This window comes from Solanum dulcamara, chromosome 3 (assembly GCF_947179165.1).
Source record: "Solanum dulcamara chromosome 3, daSolDulc1.2, whole genome shotgun sequence".
In the NCBI taxonomy this organism is placed as follows: Eukaryota; Viridiplantae; Streptophyta; class Magnoliopsida; order Solanales; family Solanaceae; genus Solanum; species Solanum dulcamara.
Genome location: NC_077239.1, coordinates 38055822 through 38080011, shown reverse-complemented (window position 1 = coordinate 38080011; position 24190 = coordinate 38055822). Strand labels below are relative to the sequence as shown.

General features: G+C 36.3%; 1 protein-coding gene across 1 annotated transcript; it reads left to right on the top strand.

The window, feature by feature from the left end:
- Positions 1-3793: 3793 nt before the first annotated feature.
- Positions 3794-18384, top strand: LOC129882538 (ATP-dependent RNA helicase DBP2-like). Its single transcript, XM_055956882.1, has 14 exons — positions 3794-4209; positions 4789-4881; positions 4982-5146; positions 5268-5363; positions 6089-6163; positions 6380-6541; positions 7245-7325; positions 8006-8104; positions 8602-8697; positions 13834-13965; positions 16878-16952; positions 17400-17489; positions 17587-17661; positions 17799-18384. The coding sequence occupies exons 1-14, from the start codon at positions 3919-3921 to the stop codon at positions 17970-17972; spliced, it is 1704 nt and encodes a 567-aa protein (XP_055812857.1). The 5' UTR covers positions 3794-3918; the 3' UTR covers positions 17973-18384.
- Positions 18385-24190: the final 5806 nt, after the last annotated feature.

Below are 24190 nucleotides of genomic sequence, written 5' to 3'. Positions count from 1 at the left end.
CTCAATTCTTACTGAATTCTATCAACGTATGTGGGGATTGATTGATGGGTTCCTTTCACCATGAAGTCCCAAAGTTTTCTCAAAGTTCCTTTTAATTTTCAATTGGTTTCTGAATCCAAGTTTTGATGCATTGCATTGGGTTGTTTCAATTTTATTTTGAATTGTTATCAATGATTACTCTAAGCATGTGTCTACATGAATTGCATGATTTTGAGTTGAATTATTAATGCCCATATATAAAGCTATTTTCAAGTTATGATTATGAAGTTAAGGATGATTTTCATGAGCTGATCATGAGTTCAATGATGTTTAAAGAAAGTTTTCATGATTTAAAGTTGAAATTATAATTTTTATGATGGAAGTATGATGATGATCAAAGAAGTTATTATAGTGTGATAAGTCCAATTCTCACACAATCTTATTAAAGATGGTGATAAGTATAATTGTCACCGATGTTATGGATTATTACAAATCACTAAGTTAATGAGCTATTCCTAATATATTTTTTAAAGATGGATTGATAGGTAGTTACTATATTTCCCTATTATGTTATGATTATGTTTTATGAGTTTTCCATTTGGTTTATTAACTAAGCACCGAGAGGGCTTTTAGGTGGGGTTCGGTCTGTTGATGCAGTTCGTTACCCAAGTAAATCCTAGAAGCAACCTAAAGTCCTAAACTATTTTTCCCATGTACGATTGCCTCCATGGCCTAGCTAGTGGATCCACATATAGTACAGTTGAGTTGAATACCATGACAGAGTATGCCCTGGCAAGGTAGCCTCTCCTTTCTCGATGAGTGTTCCATCAGATTCCAGGTTATAGGTCGCATGGTCTTAGATGTCGGTTCAAAGTCTTATCCTACATAAGTAAAAGGTCAAGTTATGAGTTCATGATAAAATTTTATGATAAGCTTTGACCTTGAGTTTCATACGTTTTCAAATGCCTTTAAGCCTTACTCATGTTGAATATGATTGGTCATGCATCTTATGACATATTTATTACATTTCTTTACTTGTTCATGCATACCTCACATACTTAGTACATTCAAATGTACTAATGCATATTTTGGCTATATTGTCTCATAATGTAGGGGCGGACAATACTTACGACCATCCTATTCATGGCTAGAGTTGCTCCGATTCTCAAAGGAGTTTTTGAGTCCTCATTCTATCGAGGACATGAGTTTTATTCTTGTTGTTTACTTGAATTTCTTATATTTTTAGGGTGATATAGGAGCTTGTCCTAAGACCCCATCAAATACTAGACTAGAGGCATGTTTAGATGATGTTATAACGTAGTTTAGTCAGACATCTATTGAGCTTGCTATCCCTTAGTCACATCCTCTTGAGTTGATTACTTCTGCTTATTTCTTATATATTTCTTTACCTTATGAATGCGATATATGCTAAGATGGCTTGGTTTGGGTCCCTCGCATCCCGATCACCATGTCACGGCTTGGCCCTAGTTTGGATTGTGACAAACTTGATATCAGAGAAAAAGGTTTAGAAGAGTCCTAGGGAATCTAACATGCCGCATTAAGTAGATTCTTATTCATTGTTGTGAAGTGCGCCATATCCATGAATAAGGGGATACGGAATGTCTTAGGAATGTTTTACTTCTTTCATAATCTATGTCATGTGGTAGAGTGGTCAGTAAGTCTTTTCCCTCTAACGCTTATTCTTTGTGATTTTCAGAATATGCCTTCTCAAAGTTACCCCGCTAGAAAAAATGTAGTTGAAGAGGAGAAATAAGCTTCAAATGATCCCTTGAATGATCAAGTCTTCAATGCCGAGTTTTGAGAGGCTTTTTAGGAACTTGCTCAACCCGTTATGTCTCAAGTTAATCGTGAAGTGGTTGCTCCCGTGAACCCAATTATTGGTACAACAACCATAAGAGTTTGTAACCTTATGAGGATGAATCCTCCGGAGTTTTGGGGTTCTAAAGTTGATGAGGATCCATAAGGGTTGATGAGGATCCATAAGAGTTTGTTGATAACATCCATAAGATTGTTCGGATCATAGGGATTAGCCCAGTTGAGAGCATAGAGTTGGCCACACATCAATTGAAGGGTGTTGCTCAAATTTGGTTTGATCAATAGAAGAGTGAAAGGCCTAGAGAGGCACATCTCGTGACTTGGGATGAGTTCAAAGGGGTGTTTCTTGATTGCTTTTTCCCATTGGAGTTGAAGGAGGAAAATGTGCAGGAGTTTATCAAACTTAAGCAAGGTGGTATGAGTGTGAGGGAGTATGGCCTCAAGTTTACTCAATTGTCAAAATATGCTCTGCTTATGGTTGCCAATTTAAGAGCTCGTATGAGCAAATTCATGTCGGGTGTGTCAGACATGGTCTCAAAGGAGTGCAAAACGGCTATGTTGATTAGGGAGATGGATATAACTAGACTCATGACCTATGCATAGCAAATAGAGAATGAGAATCTAAAGGTGAAGAATAGGGAGTCCAAGAGGACAAGGACCGATGGTGGTGAATTCTCTCATGCTAAGTTCGAAGGTGGTAGATTTCCTCATTTTCTCCAAAAGTACTCTGGACAAGGGTATTATAATGCCACTACTCCAATGTTTGACATAGATAGGGTGCCCAACCCAAAGCCTCAAGGAGGTGCTCCTATTAGCCAAGTTACTCCCGCATGCAAGAAGTGTGGTAAGAACCACAAGGGTGAATGTCTAGCTGGTTTGAATGTGTGCTACAAGTGTGGTAAGCCGGCTCATCATGCTAAGGAATGCATGGTCAAAGATTGTCATCCTCACAGGGATTCGGGTTGAATTTTCTTGGATTCTTCCATTGTAGCATCCGTAACGACCTAGGGAACGACTCCAGTAGCCCCGACGGTGCTTTAGAGGGGTTAAGGAGCATTTTATTGGCAACGCAATAGGAATTAGGCGATTTTGCTAGTTTTTGTGTGTGTTAGCCCACGGATTTTTTAGGTGCCGAGGGTCCGGGTCGAATGTTCTTAGATTCTTCCATAGTAGCATCCGTAACGACCTAGAGAACAACTTCAGTAGCTCCATTGGCGCTTTAGAGGGGTTTAGGAGCATTTTATTGGCGACGCAATAGGAATTAGGCAATTTTGCCAGTTTTTCGTGTGTGTTAGCCCACAGATTTTTTAGGTGTCGGTGGTCCGGGTCTAATTTTTTTGGAATCTCCCATAGTAGCATGATATGTTCATTTTTATTTAATATAACAAATTCTTCAAAAAAGCATAAACATTATTTTTTGGACAAAAAAATAAAAAATACTAATTAAGCATATAAGTTGATGATGTTCTATAATGAAGTAAATTAGCATAATGAGAAAATATATTTTATTAATAATAATTAAAACTCTAATATTTATTTTGCACAAGGTGATCAAGTGCAACCAAAGGGTGGTCAATGCAACAATAGGTTTTATGCTCTCCATGGTAGGCAAGAGGTGGAGGAAACTCCCGATGTTGTTACCGGTATGTTATGGGTCTTTCACTATGATGTTTATGCCTTACTTTATTCGAGTGAAAATTTGTCTTTTGTTTCCCCTTATATTGCCACGAGATTTGATGTTAGTCCCAAAATATTGTTAAAGCCTTTTTCCGTTTATACTTTCGTAGGAAAAAGTAAAAAAATTGATAATGAAAGAGTATAATAGATATTTTAAAATTTTTAATTAGAATATATTTTAAATTTTTTAATTAGAATAAAGAGAGAAATTTGATTATTATTTAAAGTTGAGGAGAAGTTTGATTTTAAAACCAAAATTGAAGGCAAAAATAATTTTCACCCTAAAAATAAAGTGGCATTGTTTGAAAGCATTCCGCTTAATTCACTCTTTTGCTCTCTCTACAGAAAACATCTCAGATAGTACCGCACTGCACTCTCATCTTATCCCGCAAAAATAAATAAATAATACCCCAACGGCGACGGACAATGTCTTATGTACCTCCGCACCTGAGAAATTCTGCTGCGGGAAAAACCACTACCACAGCTACTATAAACAGTGAAGGCGCCGATCCCTTCTCTCCCAAACACACCTCACATCAATCCAGAATTCCTTCTGTCTACGCCAATGGTGAACTCGAAAAGGCGTCCAACGGTTACTCCAATTCAACTCGCCGGAGCCCCGTCAATTACTCCTTGCCCAAGACTGCTGCCGTCCCTGACCCCGTGTTTCCCCAGTGGAAGCCTTCCGAACGTGTTCTTCGTCTTAAATCCGAGCAGGTATCCATTTCCTATGACAATTACTCATACCACCAGGAACTGGCGTTATTTAGTATCGGAACAGCTGGCTAAAATGCGAGTTGTGTCAATTTTTTTAAATATGTTTTTAGGGATTTATGAAATATATGTGTCATCTGCTTCCTTTTTAATTTATTCCATCTGAAAGTTCTTTCACTGTTGCAAAATGGTTGCTTAATTTAGTTTGTGTTTCCTTAAATCTATCAAAACAAGATATAAGTTGGTATACACTGCGCTAATTGGCAGTGGAAGTGGATTCTTCAAACTATTGATATCAGTTTTATTGAAAAGCTGCATGATATGTTTGTGCTATAATTTTCTTAGCCTAAGATTCATTTCTCCTAGAGCAACAGTTATTTTAGGCCTTCACTGCAGCATTATAATTATTATCATTGTTATATCCACTTTTCAATTTTCTGATGAACTTTGGATATTTCAGTTTTAAAACACTAGTTATTTAGATTCCAAGCGTGCAACATTTACTAACTGCAATTTGAGGGTGCTACAAAAGTAATCGTTATGATCCTGATTTACATCCTTGATCTGCATTTTTATCTGCAGATAGAAGAGATTCGACTGCGGCTGAATGTTGATGTCAATGTTGCTCCAGGCTCACTTCCTGCACCCTCACCTATTGAATCATTTCCTGATATGGTTAGTTGAATTGATCATTGTGACAAATCGCTGTATTGGGTTTTCTATATAAGGGCCTAATTTAAATTACTTGGAACCTGGTTGTTTGTTCTCTCTGCAGTGCTTGCATCCAAGCATCATGAAGGATATTGAAAAGCATGGCTACACTGCACCGACTTCTATTCAGGCTCAAGCCATGCCTGTTGCTCTTAGTGGCAGGGATCTCTTGGGTTGTGCTGAAACTGGTAGTGGGAAGACTGCTGCATTCAGCATACCTATGATACAGGTTGTGTATTGAATTTGTGTTATTATCATGTCATACTGTGAGTCTGTCAGTGTTGTAATTGATCCTACTTATAGGAGTGTTTGCTGTATAATTAATATTATACATATTTTTATCGATATAGCACTGCCTGGCTCAACGACCTCTTCAACGTGGTGATGGACCTTTGGCATTAGTGTTGGCACCTACGAGAGAGCTTGCACAACAAATAGAGAAAGAGGTGGGTCTGCGGGCACTTTAAAACTTACTGCATTTTTTCCGTATCCTGCATATATATGTCTCATTGGCCTTGCTAATGTGGTTTTCCACATCTCATAATCTAATTGCCTTCAGACCCTTGTAACACCCTCATCTCTGTCTTTTATTGTGTAATTCATCTATACAAAATACACTGGTTTCTTTTCCTACACTGGTTTCTTTTCCTTTCTCTCAGTTTCATAAAAACATAAAAGACTTTCTCTAATGTGGTGTTAACTGTCTAATAACCATATCAAAGAGGACTGAAAGGCATAATATGCTGCTACTCTATGGTTGCTTCGCTTCTTCAAACTTGAATAATGCTCATCTTTCAAGCAGTCTGGTTTAGTCAATTACATAAAGTACCAGCTTTTGCTACTGAAGCATGCTTTATTCCCTTGCCTTTCTTTTGTCGTGTCACTGCTAATAAATTAACTGGGTCTCCATGATCCACAAGAAGTGGACTTCAATGTCACTAGGTCCCAATTACTCATTACATTGCTGATGCCGTTTTATTACTGTGCAAAGCTCATCATCTTACTTCAATAATTTTCCTCATAACCAATAATTTCGCATGTGAATGATCCGTGTTTGTTATTAGCAATATATATAGTTTGGCCATGGTGTAGACAAGAAAAAACTTCATTTATTGTATTTTGCCTTTAAATATTATGTTTGTAATTAAACTGCTAAACATCATCTTTTCAGGTTACGGCTTTCAGCATGTCTTTGGATTCCTTTAAGACCGCAATAGTTGTAGGTGGGACAAACATTAGTGAGCAGGTAATTTCATTTTTATCATCATTATTAGGGTGCTATCTGTGTGGTTCATACGTCTACAGGTGTATAAAGTAAACCAAATGTGAGATTCTTTTATTCTTAGACTTGTTACTGGGTTGTGCCTTGGAGCAGTCATTTTCATCTTTAATGTTACATCATGATGCAAGTCTAGCCTTACCATATTTTGTAATTGTGGTTTTCCATTTGATGCTAAGACAGAGGTCTGAGCTTCGAGCAGGAGTACATATAGTTGTTGCTACTCCGGGAAGACTTATAGATCATTTACAACAAGGAAATACTTCCCTCAGCAGGATCGCTTTTGTAGTTTTGGATGAGGCTGATAGAATGCTTGACATGGGGTTTGAACCTCAGATAAGAGAGGTATCTTCTTTTTCAATTTTGTTTATTTTTCTTTTCAAGGGAACATTATATTCCATTTTACCTGTTTGTCTGGTCTTCTGTAACTCATTTTTGAATCTCCCTGATGTCGTGAGGAGTACACTATTGTTTTACTTGTTCTTACATGCATTTGACGGCCAATTTAGTCTGTTTTGCTACATTTAATATAGAACAGTGCTTGAGAATGCCTTTTACATTATTTAATTCTGCTAGTATCTTTTTGTGAAATCAGAAAACCTCTTATGTCATTTGACTCCTGAATTATTATCTCTGCCTTTTGTTCATTGACTATTGTAATATGTTACAGAGACCAGTTTGGCATCAAACTGGAATGATTCAATTGTTGTTTTTGCTTGTTCTGCATGACTAAATATGCTTATCGAGCACCATAAATGACAACTTCCAAGTTCGGCTGTCTGCTCTCGTTTGCTTCTTGATGTTGACTGGGTTATGTAAAGGATGCTGATACCATGCTGAAGGCTTTAGAACTTCTACATGTATAGATGAGGCTCTAATAGTCAGCCAAATCTACTTTTGCTTCTATGTTCTGCTCACTCATCTCCTTCTCTTTTGTTGATGTTGTAAATATCCCAGCACTTGGTGCTGTTTTGACTGCAATGAAATACCATCTACCTTTTCAAAAAGAACATATAAATGGCAACTTCCAAACGTTACTCTGTCATAGGTGATGCGAAAGCTTCCGGAAAAGCATCAAACATTGCTCTTCAGTGCCACCATGCCAGCAGAAATTGAAGCATTGGCACAGGTTAGGTGTCTATTTACTTCTTCATTATATTTGCCCATGCATCTAAAATTGTATCTGGTGGGCTTATTTTGTGGATACTAGGATTCTAAGATCGTAATGGGTAATTCTAAGAATGATCAGATTCTGCAGACATCTACAATTGAGTTTCTCTCAATTGAGTTGTCTACGTCCCCTTATTTTCTTTTGGTGTAATCAGAAGGTTCCTTGTTGTATAGGGGGATTGGGAGGAGTTCTTCGAGAGTCATATTCTGGAGATTCTTTACTTTTTGGTATACCACTTGTATATGGCCCGTTTGGCCATGTTTATGAATGAAAATACCTTAACTTGATGAAAAATGATATACCATGCGAATTCAATGCCTGGAAAAAGAAAGAAATTAGGTCAAGCTAGAAAGTACTCTCGCTTTTGATTTGGTTATTCTTCTTATTAAGGGTAAAGTTTTTAAACCATAACAAATTCACTTAAAGGAAACTTATATGGCCTGGAATCTTGAGTTCTGTTTGAGATCTTGTTCATAAAGCACTTTTCCATATTTTGTTGTTTTTCTCCTACGATGTCATTTTCCATGTATATGCAATTCATCATCACTTAAAAAGTCTTCAGGTTTGATAAACATATGATGTGGTCAATGTTATTATTCTGTAAAAGAGGTGTCACATATCTCTTTTGATTGTTGCAGGATTACTTGACTAATCCTGTGCGAATAAAAGTTGGAAAAGTAAGCAGCCCGACTGCAAATGTTTCTCAGACTTTAGAGAAGGTACCCGAAAATGATAAGGTATGTTTATTGTTGAACTTAAACAGCAGAGTAAGCAGATTGACTTGCATTACTTTTAATGGCTTCAATGGTAATATTTTTGTTGCAAGCCTTTATTTTTATATTATTCAATTTTTTTCATCTTCCTTATTTGTTACTTGTATACATAGTTGTTTGAGATATGCATCTGACGATGTTGCATTCTTCATTCTTTGCCGATAGCGTGCGTCTTTCCGGGGTATTTCGGAAACAACCTCTCTACCTCCAAGAGTTAGAGGTAAGGTCTGCGTGCACTCTACCCTCCCAGACCCTTCAGTGTAATCACACTGGGTATTTTGTTGGAGAAGACGGAGTTATGCCATTAACTATCTTGTGCTTGAGGTCAATCTTAGATGGGAAAACAATTTTTCAAGAACAAATATTAATTGTCACTTAAAAAAAGATAGTAATTGTCACCAGATTTATGGGTCTTTCATCACGATTATAGCTTGATTTTATTGTGATGATAAATCTTGTAGATTGATCGCCTTTTGAATTTGCTGGTTGAGGAGGCTGCTCAAGCTGAAAAATCTGGTCATCCCTTCCCTTTGACCATTGTATTTGTGGAACGGAAGGTATAATTTCTTGTAATCTGATTTTCCTTTTCTGATTTTTCTGTTGCCCTATCTATGCTAATGTTGCTGTCCCAAGGATTCCCTGCTAAAAAGTATAGAAGATCATTACAGGAAAAAGTGAAGCATAAAAGTTAAAATCACCTGCTACTTTTTTAAGTGTGATTACCTTCTTTAAGGTTTCTCATCCAATTTTTATTCTGTGTATTCAGCCATGTCTTGTTTTGGCTGCAAGGGAACAATAGTGATCACACAAATGTTAATAGACAACCGACCTTCTACCTGCAATGTGATCATGTTGACCTCTAGCATCATTTCAATGAACCATGTGAAAGATTAATGGTTTGTTGCTAAATGGAGAAGTTAATTGTCTGTTGACTAAACTATATAGGCTTGAAAATCCAACTTCTAAATGTGAGACCCTGAATTTTGATAGCCAACAGCATGATAGTTTATTGTGGACGAGATTATTTCATGGAACCTCAGCTGTCTGGATCATTTAATCTTGTTAGAGACTTGTGAGTCCAATGAAAAAAGTGCCATAGTGGATATTTGAGTTCTCATAAAAGCTAGGATTGAAAGTCCTATTATCATTCACATTTGTTGGATTTGTTCCGGAGCTACAACATGAGTTCAACACAACATCATCAAATTAAGCAAGGAATTTGGGGCTTTATTTGATGCTCTAGAAAAAGAAGCAGAGGTTTTGTTTGAAAAACTAGACCAAAGGAGTCATGAATTTAATTTTTGAGATGAAGTACAAGGATGGAGAACCAAGAAATGAATTGAGAAAAGTGTGGAGACCAACAATTAATGATCAATGAAAATCAAGATCACATCTTGGAATGTCGGGTCTTAATTGTGTTGACAAAAGGAGGAGGTTGGTAAAATAATTAGTCCAACAGTTGGTAGCAAAAGATTCATTATCTTTTAGAAACCAAATTAGATGGAGATGCCAAGAACTTGATAAGAGAGTTATGGGCCAACAAATGGGTGGGGGAGGCTAGGGCTAATAGTGGAGGAATCCTAATAATGTGGGACAAGAGGGAGTGGGTGGGGGAACCGATTGAAGTTAGCAGTCAAGTGATCCCCTGCAAATTCACAGGCATAAATCAGGAGTTGACATGGTTTCTCAGTGCAGTCTATGCAGACTGCAATTGAGTTATCAAAAGAGAGCTCTGGGGTGAATTGGCAACTTAGCAGAGTCAATTGTGAAGGTACTTGGGTGGTATGTGGTGATTTCAATGTCACAAGTTTTGTGTCCAAAAGGGCAAACTGTAGCAGAATCTCAGGGGCAATGGCTGAGTTCTCTTAGTGAACAAATGACTTAGAACTAGTAGACCATCCTTTATTTGGAGGGTCTTTCACTTGGAGGGGAGAAAACCATAGGAGTGCATCCAAAATAGACAGTTTCTTGTACTCGGCTGAATGGGAGGACACATTTTCACAGGTTAAACAAACCTTGCTTCCAAGGTTGGGTTTTGACCACAACCCAATCTTCTTAACATGCGGGGATTGGGACTTTAAGAAGACTTGCTTCACAAAATCGAAAATTGGTGGCTAGAAGTAGAGGGGTTTTAAGGACAAGGTGAAGGTATGGTGGAACTCAATTCCAAATACAGGAAGACCTGCCTACATCCTAGGTAACAAACATAAGCTCCTCAAAATGGAGCTAATTAAGTGAAGCAGGAATAACAACGTGAATTGGAAATTGAGGAAAAAGGAATCCTATGTGGATTAGCTCTTGGGAAACTATTCATCGTATAATCATAACACAGTCTTTGAAAAAGGTATTGTAATAATGTAAATGTTCATGGTTGCCATACCAGATTTTCATACTATTGAACTCTAGTTTATAAGAAAAACTGATCCATGATCATTGATGGTATTTCGGGTACCATACTAATCGGGACTTACTTTTAGGAAAAATGTTCAAAAACATTGATGACATATTTGGTTTCTTACATGTCATGTTTCTAAGAGCCTGCTTGGATAAGCTTTTTTTAAGCTGCCTATAAGCTGAAAACTGCTTGTTATAAGTTTAAAAAAAACTGGGGTAACCCAACTTATTTTTTTGGCTTATAAAACAACTTATAAGCTATTTTAGATAAGCTAAGTCAAACAAACTCAATTATTTTTTGGGGCTTATTTTAAGCACAAAATGACTTTAAGTTGGCTAGCCAAACACTCAAAAAAGCTGAAAATAGCTTATAAGCTAATTCAAACGGGCTCTAAATAAGACGCAATAGTTCCTTTAAATCATATCATGAACCATCAACGCAATCAATGTCATAAGAGATAATTAATAACCTTTAGATCATGATAAATTTTTTCATAGAAAATCATGGAAATTCTTCATGATAAGAATACTTCACCTTTTTGAAGCAACCTTGTTTCCATAAAAACATCATTGATACTTTTTCTAAAAGCATCCTTGAAATCATAGTTCATAAATTCATGATGTATGCATAATTCTTGAATATAGTTCATAATCATAAAATAGACATAATGCATGGGCTCATGAGAAATTCATCAAAAACATGTAATTAAGATCAAATCGTGCATATAATAAGATCAATAGAAGTGAAATAAACCATAATTGATTGAACCCAATGTAAGATCATCAAAAACCTAGGGTTTAGGAAGAAATCATAAAGAGAAATTGAAAATACTTTGGGACTCTATAGATGAAAAGGAATCTATGGATGGAATTCCCACATACCTTGAATCAAAGCCCTAACAAGATCTTGTAATGGAGACTTGAACTTGAAACCCTAGCTTGAATTGAAGAAGAAGAATTGAGAGAACCTTGGGGTTTTGAGTGAATGAGAGGGAAAGGGGGAATTTTTGAAGGGTTTGGGTAGTTATAAGCTTTAGGAATAAGTCCAAAACGACCTACTTTAGACATTAAAAGAATAAGAATTGACTAAAATACCCTCGAAGAAATAACTGCTAGCATGGTCTACGGGTGCCTCTACAAACTGTAGAAGCTTATATGGCCCATAGAGAACTGTCTGTGGAAATCGTTTGAAGATTCTGAGTTTCCGAATCCAGGTTCTACGGGTCACTTCTATGACCCGTATACATTTATACGACTTTTAGAAATCGTCCGTAGAACCAAGTGCCTGTAAGTCCAATATTTCTGAAGCTCCCTTCTACGACCAACTTATACGGTCCGTAGAACTTTATACGGACCGTATACTCTCATCCTGTACAACTATGAAACTCTCCATCTACGGGCATTCTTACGGATCGTAGGATATTATACAGTACGTAGGTAGGCTCGCACAAACACTTTTGAAACTCAGAAAATTTCCAACTTCCAGGACCCCTTCTACGAGGCCCTTCTATGAACCGTAGGACTTTATATGGTCTGTAGATGGTCTCTTATAAATCACCAGTGACCAAATTTTTTTCCAAGTCTTAAACTTTTCTTTTCACGACTGATTCCTATGGCCCGTACAACCTTATATGGTCCGTACAAGGGCTCATGAAACCAGTGCACCAGTAACTTTTTCTGAGTTGTTTCTTTCAATTTTGACTTTCCAACTTCCAGGGCATTACAGTAGTATGGTGAAAACAACACTCCAAAATAATTGGCTGAGAGTTTTCAAGTTAAGTGATACAGGAGTGGGTAAGTTTGGAGATTTACGAAGCTAAAATGGAACATAATAAATACATCAGAGTTATGCTAGCAGTTTTTGAAGCTGTTTCGGGTTTGAAGGTAAACCGGAGGAAAACAATCTATTCCCCATTAAAGAGGTTAACAATATTCAGGCATTGGCTGGCATTCTAGGGTGTGGAGTGGACAAATTACCTCCTGTTTATTTAGGTATGCCCATAGGCAGTAGACATAATGATGTGGAGCTCTGGGACAATATTATAGAGAAGGCAATGAAGAGATTATTGCTGTGGAAAATTCAGCAGTCAATTACGAGCTCATATTAAATATTGCAAGTTTCTAACCAAGAGAGTTTCATACGAGCTAGAAAATTTTGCAACAACTCTTATTTGTAAGGAAGAGCAGATCTCACTTGGCAATTCTAGCTTTCTTACAATTTTCTTGGAAACCTTTCATGTGTTCAAGCTCTCTCCCGTTTACTAATTTTCTTGAATAAAAGTTCTCTCCATATTCAAAGTAATGCGAAGTTCTTTTATTTATGGCTGTTTTCATTTTCAGTTTGTATTTTTCTGCACCACATTTTTATAGTATCAAGATTTAAAATCAATATTAGTAATTTTTATATGATCCATGATCCTATCCCCAATGGTATGTCCATCGGTGAAGGTGTATTATACCTTGATGTCTATATTAAAGCATTTGTTAAGCAATGCAGAATGCAGAACCAAGGGCTTATGCAAGCTTTCTGTCCCAGTAGTTTAGTTAAATGCTTGCTGCATTTAAATGAAATGGACAAGTGGTGTTCGCTATTAAGTAGCATACATGTGAAAGTGCACAAGGACATTAAAAAGTTTATTTTTAAGTAGCACAAACCATAAAGTTCAGGCTAACTTAAGGGCTGTTCAATGTGAGGTTCTTAAAGAAGGTACGGAAGACACTTGTATTTTTCCAGTCAGCTCCAGATTAAGCCAATTTTTCAGTGTAAAAGATGTCACCATCACTTTTGTCCTACCTTTGTCTGTCATTAATCTGATTTGCTACATTCTCAGTCCATCTTATTCAGTTAGGCACATACATGCTCATTAGCAAAGCCCATTGTACACACTTGAGAACTCCTTAGGATTAGTACAACTACTATTCTTTTTTTTGGATCAGTTATTACAACTACTATGTTTGTGCACTTGATTGTTGGGAATGAGGCGGATGATCTCAATAGCTCAGGTTTGAGATCCTAGAGGGGGCAGTAAGACTAAGGATTCCTTTGATCTGATAATTTTCTTCCCTCTTAGAACTGATGAGTGATGACTATCCAGTCCCTTCTATATGCTTTTGTGAATGGCTAGGGCTTTTTCAGCTTGTACATCCTTATGGCCTGGTTCCTGATATGGGCTTTTAGTTTGTTCTTGCATGACTGTCGTATAATTTTGATTTATCTTCTTGAAGGCCTTCAGTCTCTTTTTTTAAAAATCTATAAATGCATGCTTTTAACTATGACACTATGCACCATCATCGTGTAGACAAAATGTGATGAAGTAGCAGAAGCTTTAACGCAGCAGGGTTTGCTTGCAACTGCACTTCATGGTGGTCGTAGCCAAAATGAAAGAGAGGCTGCCCTTCGTGATTTCAGACATGGACCTATCAATATCTTGGTATGTTTAAAACATCTACTGCTGTAATATTTCATGACATTTTCACTTGTTGAATACAGATTACCTATGAATTTCTTTATCCCTGATTTATGTCAGGCAATAGGAGTAGTAATATCCCCAAGCAACATCAGTTGGTAGTGCTTGAGAATGTGAAACTTTTTTGTTTTCCTTTAGGGCAAAGTATGCTTTCTTGAAATCAAGTAGTCTCTTCTGAGAAAAAAATGGTCTCTTCTGTCTTTCCATCTTTTTATTCTCCTTTTGCAATCTGTCAGCATTATTTCCAGATTGGAATAGAATACAAGTGTCCGCTTCACCCTTTTTTGATGCAAAGAGATGATGTCGGTTTAAATTGTAGGAAGAGGAAATGTTTTGGGGGTGTTTGGACCAGGAGTTTTCTGACAATATATGATAACTTCCTGTTTGTTTGTTTGTTTGGTCTGTTTTTAACAAGATCTCTTAGGAAAAAAAAATAGTTTTCTGACATTTAAAAACAGCTTTGAGGCTGTTCCCAGAGTTTTTTTTTGGGGGAACAGAACGGAACTTTTTAAACAGCAACTACTATCTTAATGTGCTTTGTTTTTAGTCTACTACTTCAAAATCATTTCTGAATAGCTTTCCACACACCACCAAATTAAAGTCCCTTTCTTCTCTAAGAAGGCATGTGGAAAGCAGGCCTCTGTTTTTGATGAATTACAATATCAGCAATAAAAAAGTGGCGGACCCTTACATGTGAGTTGCATTACACCAAATGAAATTGTGAATGCCGTTTTTTTTTTTTTGGAACTGGTAACATTTTGTGTTCCTCTCTATGCTGGCCGCCTCCAAAAGATGTTACAAGAAAAGAAAAATACAAAAATACTTATAAAGATCCTATGAAGTCCACTAATTGGATCTCCTCTTCAATATTCCTGTTCTTTACACCAAAGCCTAGAGTAGTAATTTCTTTTCATTTGATCTTTTGTATCGTACACTCCTTTCCTTCAAAAATTCTTTAATTCCTTTCTTTCCATATAATCCATCATGTACGTGCTGGAACTGTTCACCATCTTTTCTGGCTCTTACTGCCTCCTCTTTTGATCCAACATCTTAGGAGGTCAGAAGTGTGTTCTGGCATAGTCTAGTATTCATTGGCTATGCTAATAAACAGAGCCCACATCTGTTTAGTAAGAGCCTCTTTACAAAGGAGGCATCTAGATGCTGTGTTGATGCCCCTCTTCTGCATTGCCTCATGAGTCAGACAACTCTTCCTAGCAACCAGCCAAGTGAAGCACTTCACCTTGGTAGGGGCCACACTTTTCCATCATGTTCCAAGGTCCTGTGGATCTTCCTGTACTTCCTCTAAGTCCGCAGTTGTATAGTCTGTTCATAGAAAATATCCCATCATTGTGATGTCTCCATGCTATTCTGTCTGGCTCTAGAGTAGTACCATGGAATCCACCAATCAAAGCTCAAGAGGTTCACCACTCTATCAATCTCCCCGTCATTAAGCATCCTTCTGAATACTAGGTTCCAACTTTGTGGAGACCACATCTCCTCTATCCTGCTACAGAATTTGTGCATATTGAGAAAAGACCAGTGAGCAGGTTCCTTAACATCCCATTGGCACACCAATCATCTGTCCAAAATTTAGTTTCATCTCCTTTGCCCACAATAATCTTTGAGCTGCTATTGTGAGCCAACCACAAGCTCCTGATGGTCCTCCACACCCCAATACTATAAGTGTCAATGACTTCACTAGTACACCACTGATCCTATTACCCATATTTGTGATGTATTAACTCTTTCCACAGAGCCTGCTTCTCCTTAACATACCTCCACAACCATTTTGAAAGTAGGCTCTTGTTATGAAGTTTTAAGTTCCTCACTCCCCGTCCCCCATTTTCCCTACTTTGTTGTACTATAGGCCATTTAACCAAGTTGAAGCTCTTTTCTATCTTATTTCCTTGCCAAGGGAAATTTCTTCTTAGAGCATCCAGAGACTTGACAGCCTTACTAGGAATTAGGAAAAGGGACATCACATATGTGGGCAGAGAATCCAGTATTGAGTTGATCAGTGTAGCTCTTCCTCCTAGAGATAATTATTGGGACTTCCATATAGCGAATTTCTTCTCAGATTTCTCTATTATACCATCCCAATTTTTTTCTGCTTTGTGCTTGGAACCCAAAGGCATGCCTAGGTAGACCGTATGCAACTCTTCTGTCTTGCACTTCAAAATATTTGCCAGAGTCGCTATCTGCTGCACCTTCTTCGTTGGAAATATACTACTCTCTCCACTTAACTTTGAGTCCTGAGCAAGCTTTAAAACCACCAAGATCACTCTTAAGTAGCAAAGTTGTTCCTGCTCTGCTTCACAAAATATCAGTGTCATCTGAGAAATTTGTTCTTCCTTTAAAAATTAGATTACCGTGAATCATCTTTATCAACACTTCAATATGTCCGTCCTAAACTGTCCTTGGGTCACATACAATAGGGACAATTTTCTGCGATGTAAATTTGGTTCTTCATGAATCTACAACATTGGGGTTTGGCGACCCACATTCTGCCGACCCTAACTAAGAGCGTTCTCTAAACAAATATAGATACGACAATAAAGAAAGATGATTTTTTTTTCTGTACCCCCAGTACAAGTTGCATGCAGAGTCTCATAAAATGGAAATTGCATGTCCAATTTGAATCGATCTCAATGGACTAGTAGTTACAGTAATAGGTAGGGATGGAAGGGTTTGATAATTTTTCACCCAAAACGAAGGTGCTATCAAACTGCGCTAAATCCATGTCAATTCGGTGTTGAATTACAATGAAATGAATTTGATTCGTCATTTCTAAAAAACAATGATTCTTGACATAATTCTTTGGCACCTTTTGAACTTCCATGTATCTGTGCAATTAACTTCTTATGATGGATTGGCAGGTTGCTACTGATGTCGCGTCTAGGGGATTGGATGTCACAGGAGTTGCACATGTAATTAACCTAGATCTTCCAAAGGTATAACAGACTGCAAGAAAAGATAAGTTACATTTAGAGCTACTCTCTATGGAAGAACACTATTAACTTTGCTAAAATTGTAGGCACACCTTTGGATAGTTACTCCTACCCATATTAGAATTGTATCCCTACCTGAGTCCATGTAACATAGATTTAGAAGCTTCACATGCATAGACGAGCTTTCAAATTTTGGTATTTTAGTTCTCTTCAAAATGTTATTCTAGTAATTCCCTGACATATTTTGGTAAGTCGTCTTTAGTTCTCCCCCAGCAACTCTTCAGTTATCCATTTAATATAGGTCTAAAAATTCAATTTGTTATCTTGAATATGAGTAAACAAGAGCTCATGCTGATGACTTTCTGAATTCTCCCAATTATTGGACTCTTACCAGTTACCAGTGTGTGGAACTGTGTAAAGTTTAATGCATCTTTTCCTATGTTAATTTAGACCATGGAAGATTATGTACACCGGATTGGACGGACTGGTCGTGCAGGGTCAACGGGCCGAGCTACTTCATTTTACACTGATCGTGATATGGTCTTTCCTTTCGCTATACTCACTCTCTCTTCGCTTGTTCATATATGTTGATGTTCCTGTTTTGACTTGTGCTCTCTTGCTTTGTTTAATTTCACAGTATCTTGTGGCTCAAATAAGAAGAGCAATCGCTGATATTGGTTCTGGCAATGATGTGACCATTGCTATGGGAAAGGTATGCCTCCGTGGTTCTATCTCATTCTTGTGTTCGTATCCCTATCCACTCCTATTTCTTCTCACTATGTATCTCAAAGCATTTCTGTCTATCATTTATTTTATTTTGAGGTATTTCTGTTATTTTCACCTTATTAGACTGCAAGAAGAAAGGAGAGAGAAGCTACAGCTGCGGAAAAAGAAGCAAGGAATGAATTGTCTAAACTCTCTTTAGTAGGGTCCACAGTAAATGTGGAGGATAAGTATAGGCACATGATTGCCCCTTCAATGATCAAAAAGGAGGGAGCCGCAGATGATGCTTGGGATGACTGATGTTTGTTGTCCACATCTTATGTGCCTCTGCTCTGATAGTTGTAGCAGTGGCAAGGCCGTGATGATACTACGATTTATGAGATGCTCCAATGTGTGTGTACATTTGTAGCGCAAAAACATCTTTAACATGCAAAAAAAGATATCAGCAACATAAGGAGCTGCTAGCCCTTGAAACCCTTTCTGTGTGTTGTATTTGGTGTTCCCACGGAGTTTTGGTTCTTATCGATGAAGGGAATTGAGCACAGTTTTGCAGGCCAGGTGGGAAATGTGCTAAAAATGACTTGTCAAGTCTTAATTCTATTTGTCTAAATTTTTGTTGTTGGTTTGATATTACCTTAAACACTGTTCATCTTCTGCACAAGGCTGTAGTAGTGACACTTGTGTTGGGATATTCTTGAGCATTTAAACCAACTGCTTTCTGCATTCACCGACTCTTGACAAAAGAAAAATTAGTAAAAAAAGGAGTAGCGAAGAAGCATGAAAAATGACCTGACAAATGTGATGATAGCGGGCAAAGTCCATGGCTGTTATGGAAGGAAGATAGGGTAATTTAGCAAATTTAGTTTTCAAACATGATGCACGACTTTTTTTGTCATTTAATTAACATTGAATTGTAGAAAATTGCGCTAAATATAAAGCTGAGGTATTTGTATCAAGCTCAAACGTGAAATTGTGTTGGACGATAGGCGGTGGTTGCAAATAGTGTGTTTTATATGTAAAACATGGCGCCTGTAGCTCAGTAAATAGAGCGTCTATTTCCTAAGCCGTTGTTATTCCTTGAATTGGCTTTTAGTTTAAAGAGCTAGTAAGCACGAAGTGCTCATCAGTTATCTGAACTAAGTACATTGACGTGACCATCATTCAGACCATAAAGATATTATCTTTTAAGATTCTAATTTACAATACATAAATCTACTATTAATTGATTACAAAAGATAGTTTTTAATTATAATACACAACAATTTGAGTGGGCCGCATATTTTGGGTTTTGGTGCTAATTATTGTGAATTCCCACCATTATGCACCTTCCCTATTTGATACATCTACTATTGCAAAATATTTTTTCCCTCTCTATTCAGTTCAGTTTCAATCCTTTTTTGGGCAGACCTCCTTTTAATTCTCTCTTCAGCTCTATTTCTCTTTTCTTCTTCAGCGATATTATATCTCAATTTTGCTTTGTTAGAAAAAAATATTGCTCTTCCACATATTTCGTTTATACAACTTTTATATTTTGGTCCGTATTTCAAATATTTCTTCTCTACATAAACTATTTTCAAATATTTTTTCTCTACATAAATGGTCATTTATGGAGGTTTATTTGCACCCAATTGCTGGAAGTCAAGGGGCAAAAAAAGAGTTTAAGTTGGAGATAAACGAGATATTGCTCTTATGAGTAAGGCAGTCGATGCGTTGAAGGATGAATACGGGGCGCCACTGGCGTGGTAGATCGAGAAGAATAAGAGAATGGTTCAACACGAAGATGAATCTTGGATTCTCATGGATTGTGAGGATGATGACACTTATTTCTTACCATAAATCGCAATTTATTATCTTATCTCTGGATTTTATCGTAGAACTATTCTATTACATTGTGTATTGATAATTTTTCAGTTAATATTGTAATAAATAAAAATATACTAGGTATATAAAATGGTGTACAATGTGGTATAAAATTGGTGTTTAGTATAGCTGTTGTTTTAAAATTTATCTCCAGCAAAAAAAATTGTTTACACCAACATACCGATTTTGCTTACACGAACATACCAAAGAATATTTGGCTTAAAACTAGGGGTGTGCATCAGTCGGTTATGTTCGATTTTTAAGTATTATCGGTTCGATTTATCGATTTTTGTTTTTTTTAAAATATGCTAAATCGATAACCGAACCAATAAAATATTTGTTATCGATTTTCGGTTTATCAATGTTTGGTCTAACGGTTTGATTTTTTATTTAACTAATACAAAAGTGCTTTCAAAACAAATATAGTACTTCTCCAACAATTTGATGCGATACATGCATACAACGAAACAAACAAATTAGGCGTTCTTGTTGTGAATACTCACAATTCACAATTCTAGCCATCGCCTGATTCTTGCCATTGTCGTTGGAAACCATAACCGCTGTTCTTCTTAGTTCTTTAGATTTGACGTTGTGAATCTAAAGTAATACTAAAATTTAAAGGGTAAATACAATGTGAACTGTGAAGTAGTGTGAACTGTGAATTGTGTAGGCTACTGATAGTCTGATATAGTGATTATATTAATATTTTTTGTTTAATACTTTGATATTTATGTATGAGTAAAAATTAAAGTATTAAATTTTTATAATCTTAATGGGTTATCGATTTACCCAATAACCCAATATTAAAATACCAATACTGAATCGATAACCCAATAATTTTTTTTACAAAACCATTAAATAACAATTAAACCGACAACCCAATAATAATAAATCAATAACACTTTTTTCGCTTTGATTTATTGATCGGTTCAGTTTTTGTACATCTCTACTTAAAACTAAGCTTTTTCATATTAACAATTAAAATCGTATATAAAATGATTTACACTATGATTTTAACATTGGTGTCCAGTTTATTTGTCACCATAATGAATGACTTACACCAAATTATAATCAACTATATATATAAAATTGGCGTATAATGGGTGGCAAAGTTGGTTTATGTTATATGTTTAAACCTTACCATGCATAACACCATAATCTAATAAGTTTGTACCAATTTTTTAGTACCATCAAATTTATTAATAGCTATACCAATTACTATAAACTGATCACCAATGTCATTAGCAAATAATTTGTATAAAAAATGATCCACAATGTAGTATAATGATGGTGTTGTTTACTATTTATCAACAATGACAACTGCCTAACTAAACCAACAAACCAACCATTTACACCAACATACAAATACAAAATAAAATTGTTTTACACCAAAAAATCATTCAATTTAAATAATTTTTTTCACAAATTATTTTATTAATTATTTTAGATTTTAATTCAAAAGTTTAGATAGGAAACGACATTGGGTTAACTATAACTATTGCAATTGATGCAACAAAAAACCTTTAAAATAATCAAACTCGAAATATAAATATAAATCACAAAATAGATCTTAAAAACTAGATTTAATAACAATTTTTGTTTCAAATCTCTTTTTCATTATTATTACCTATTAAATTCCATCTTTTGCCGTGTTGAATTAAAACTGAGATGATATTATTTTCATCCACATAACCAATTATGAGATGTGTAACACCTCGAAAGTGCCTAACTCAGATGAAGTACAGAAAATCAGCTGAATTCTGCAGCTTTTTGGGTATTACGATACTAAGTACGGATCATAGAATGTTTTATGACTCATGAAAACCAATCATGTTGACACTTAAGATTTTAGAATTTTGGTTCAGTGCTTACGAGTGGGGTTTTACGGATCGTGGTTTGTAGTACATGTCGTGTATAGGCTCGTAGGAATAAGTTTAGAAGCTTCAGAAATTCAAAGCTCAGGTCTCAATGTACGTGCCAATAATACGACTAGTAAAAGAAACTACAAGTCATAGTTGGTCTCGTGGACTCAATCTTCAGAAAGTTATAGTTTCAGTACTTTGACTTCTACGAGAGGTTGTACGAGTTGTACATTGGACTACGAGTCATAGATGAAAAGTCATGGTTCATTCTACAGAAACTTAAATTTTCAGTAGTTGAATTCTACGTTGTTCATATAAGTTGTTACGGGTCATAAAAAGGTGGCCGTAGTTCAAGGTTCTGAACTTAGGAAATATCAGCTGACTTTTTGTGGACAGACTCTACGGTGCGTAAAAGGATGCACAACCCGTAGAATGTCTCGTAATGCTTGTTCGACAGTTAATTCTCAAGGTTAATTGAGTCTTTTTCTACTCTTTTAATTCCTATACTATGTCATTTTGGGCTTATTTTGAAGAGTATAACTGATTCCTAAGACCCCTAATCATCCCATTTCATTCACCCAAATTGCAAAAACCTCTCTCTCATGTCTTCTCCCTTAAGCAACCTAGGGCTTCAAGATTTCAGGTCTCCATCGAAGGATTCACCTAGGGTTTCTATAAAGATGTATTATATCTTCATCAGTGGGATCTTCTTCACCCATTGAGTCCAAAGAAACCTTAAATTTTTAATCTATAATTCTTCCCTAATTCTAGGGTTGCATGATTTCTTATGGGTTCTTATTGAATCTCAACTTTTCCTCTATGATTGATCTTATTATGCATGAATTGATTTCAATTCACTGATTTCAATGATATTTTCATGAACCCATGACATGCAAGTATTTTCATGATCACTATTATGGTATTTTCACATGCAAGCTTTATAAATTCGGATTTTCATGAATTAAGGATGCTGTCAGATTAATTATCAATCAATTTATATGATTATCATGATTTAGATGCTTTCAAATAAAGTGTCTCTCAGGTTATGTTATCATGATTTTAAGGAGCTACTCTTATGATTACCAGATTTCATGAATGATTTAGTATTTCCAGATTCTTACCTTTTCTTATGATTATTCATGTTTTGTGTTGGGAGTAGTACTTAGCACCGAGTTGGACTAGGGTCGATTACCCAAGTCCCACAACTATGTGCCACCGTAGTCTCGATTGGACATTAGCTTAGTGGATTCACATTAGCTCATGGCTCATGTCTTTATGCCTTGTCAAACATATTGGGCCTTTTTGGTATGGAAATACACTATACTCCATGTTGTAGCTCACATAGTTATATGTCAGTTATCAATTTCTCCCACACATGTATGATTTTCCAGAATATTGCATACCTTATACTGTGTTTTCATAATCAGATCATCAATTTCATGATATGTTTACTTGGTCATTGCATAAGAATGTTTTCTAGACTTATCATGTTATTATATTGTCACGATCCAATCCCGTAGGCCGTGACTGGGGTCCAACCTGAACCCTGTATACATACATATCAAATGTAGTCAAGTTGAACTACGAACAATATGACAACTTACATAAGAACTCCAATGGGTCATAATGTCTTCATATAAATATATCCCTATCATTTGTCTCCTTAGGAGTCTCCACCAATCATATCATGAAAGGCCACGCAAGCCGACAAGGCTGTCATTTCATATTAATATTCAAAACACATCATATAGACGCAGTTGAACAAAACTTACACATAACCCACATACATATGTCTACAGACCTCTAAGAGTGTCAACTGTATCATATGGCGGGACAGGTCCCCGCCGTACCCCTGAATAAATGAATATATACATCAACAATATCAATACAAAAAATCTAGGCTCTGGTATAATAGAGCACTCCAAAATAGCCGAGTGAAAATCCTAAGCTGGTGGATCCCCAAAATATGTGTCTGTACCTGCGGACATGAAACACAGCCCTCGAAGAGAGGGGGTCAGCATGGAATACGTACTGAGTATATAACGTGTAAGAACATTAAGCATAGATGAATCATGAAAACAGTCTCAATAATTGAATGCATCTGTGGCCAACATGTGATAATATCTGCATAACTTTACATAACTGAATTTGACTTTACGGCGTATGTAGGCATAGATTATGGTATAACTATTAGTGTTGTGGAACGTACATCCCGATCCATACATAATATAATAGTGCCGAGGAACGTACGGCCTAATCCATATATAATATAATAGTGCCAAGGAACGTACGGCCCAATCTATATATAATATAATACATATACGTGCATGTAAAACTCGATAACATATCAGACATCCCTCGAATATCATCATAAAGTATGTCAAAGAGCCTTAAGAATCATAGTCATATGTCACTATAGTATGAAATATCTTATAGAAGTCCGAACATTAATTATCATAGAGTCCCTAAGAATAGAAATGGGTATATATCGACTATTATCCAATGTACAGAAAACTGGAGGGGGAGGCTCAATTACTTGAGAATTGTTATATCAAGAAGTGAATAAGAATCATGAAGCACACTCAAAGCTTATGAATGGAATTACCCCAAATTTCATATACATATCACTCCTTACTTATATCTAAGACGTGCCAAAAGAAAGGAGGGATAACTTTACATATCTTTAGCGCTTATTCGCCACACGACACGTATACGCTGCCCAAAGAGTTTCAACATATATTAAGATATCAAGAACTATGCTTAGGTTACGTAAAGGTCCAAAACGTATTCTAACAT

Coding starts and splice junctions, on each gene's coding strand:
- LOC129882538 (XM_055956882.1), top strand. CDS start 3,919: ATGTCTTATGTACCTCCGCACCTGAGAAATTCTGCTGCGGGAAAAACC. Junction 4,210..4,788: donor TTCGTCTTAAATCCGAGCAG/GTATCCATTTCC, acceptor TTTTATCTGCAG/ATAGAAGAGATTCGACTGCG. Junction 8,105..8,601: donor AGGTACCCGAAAATGATAAG/GTATGTTTATTG, acceptor TAAATCTTGTAG/ATTGATCGCCTTTTGAATTT.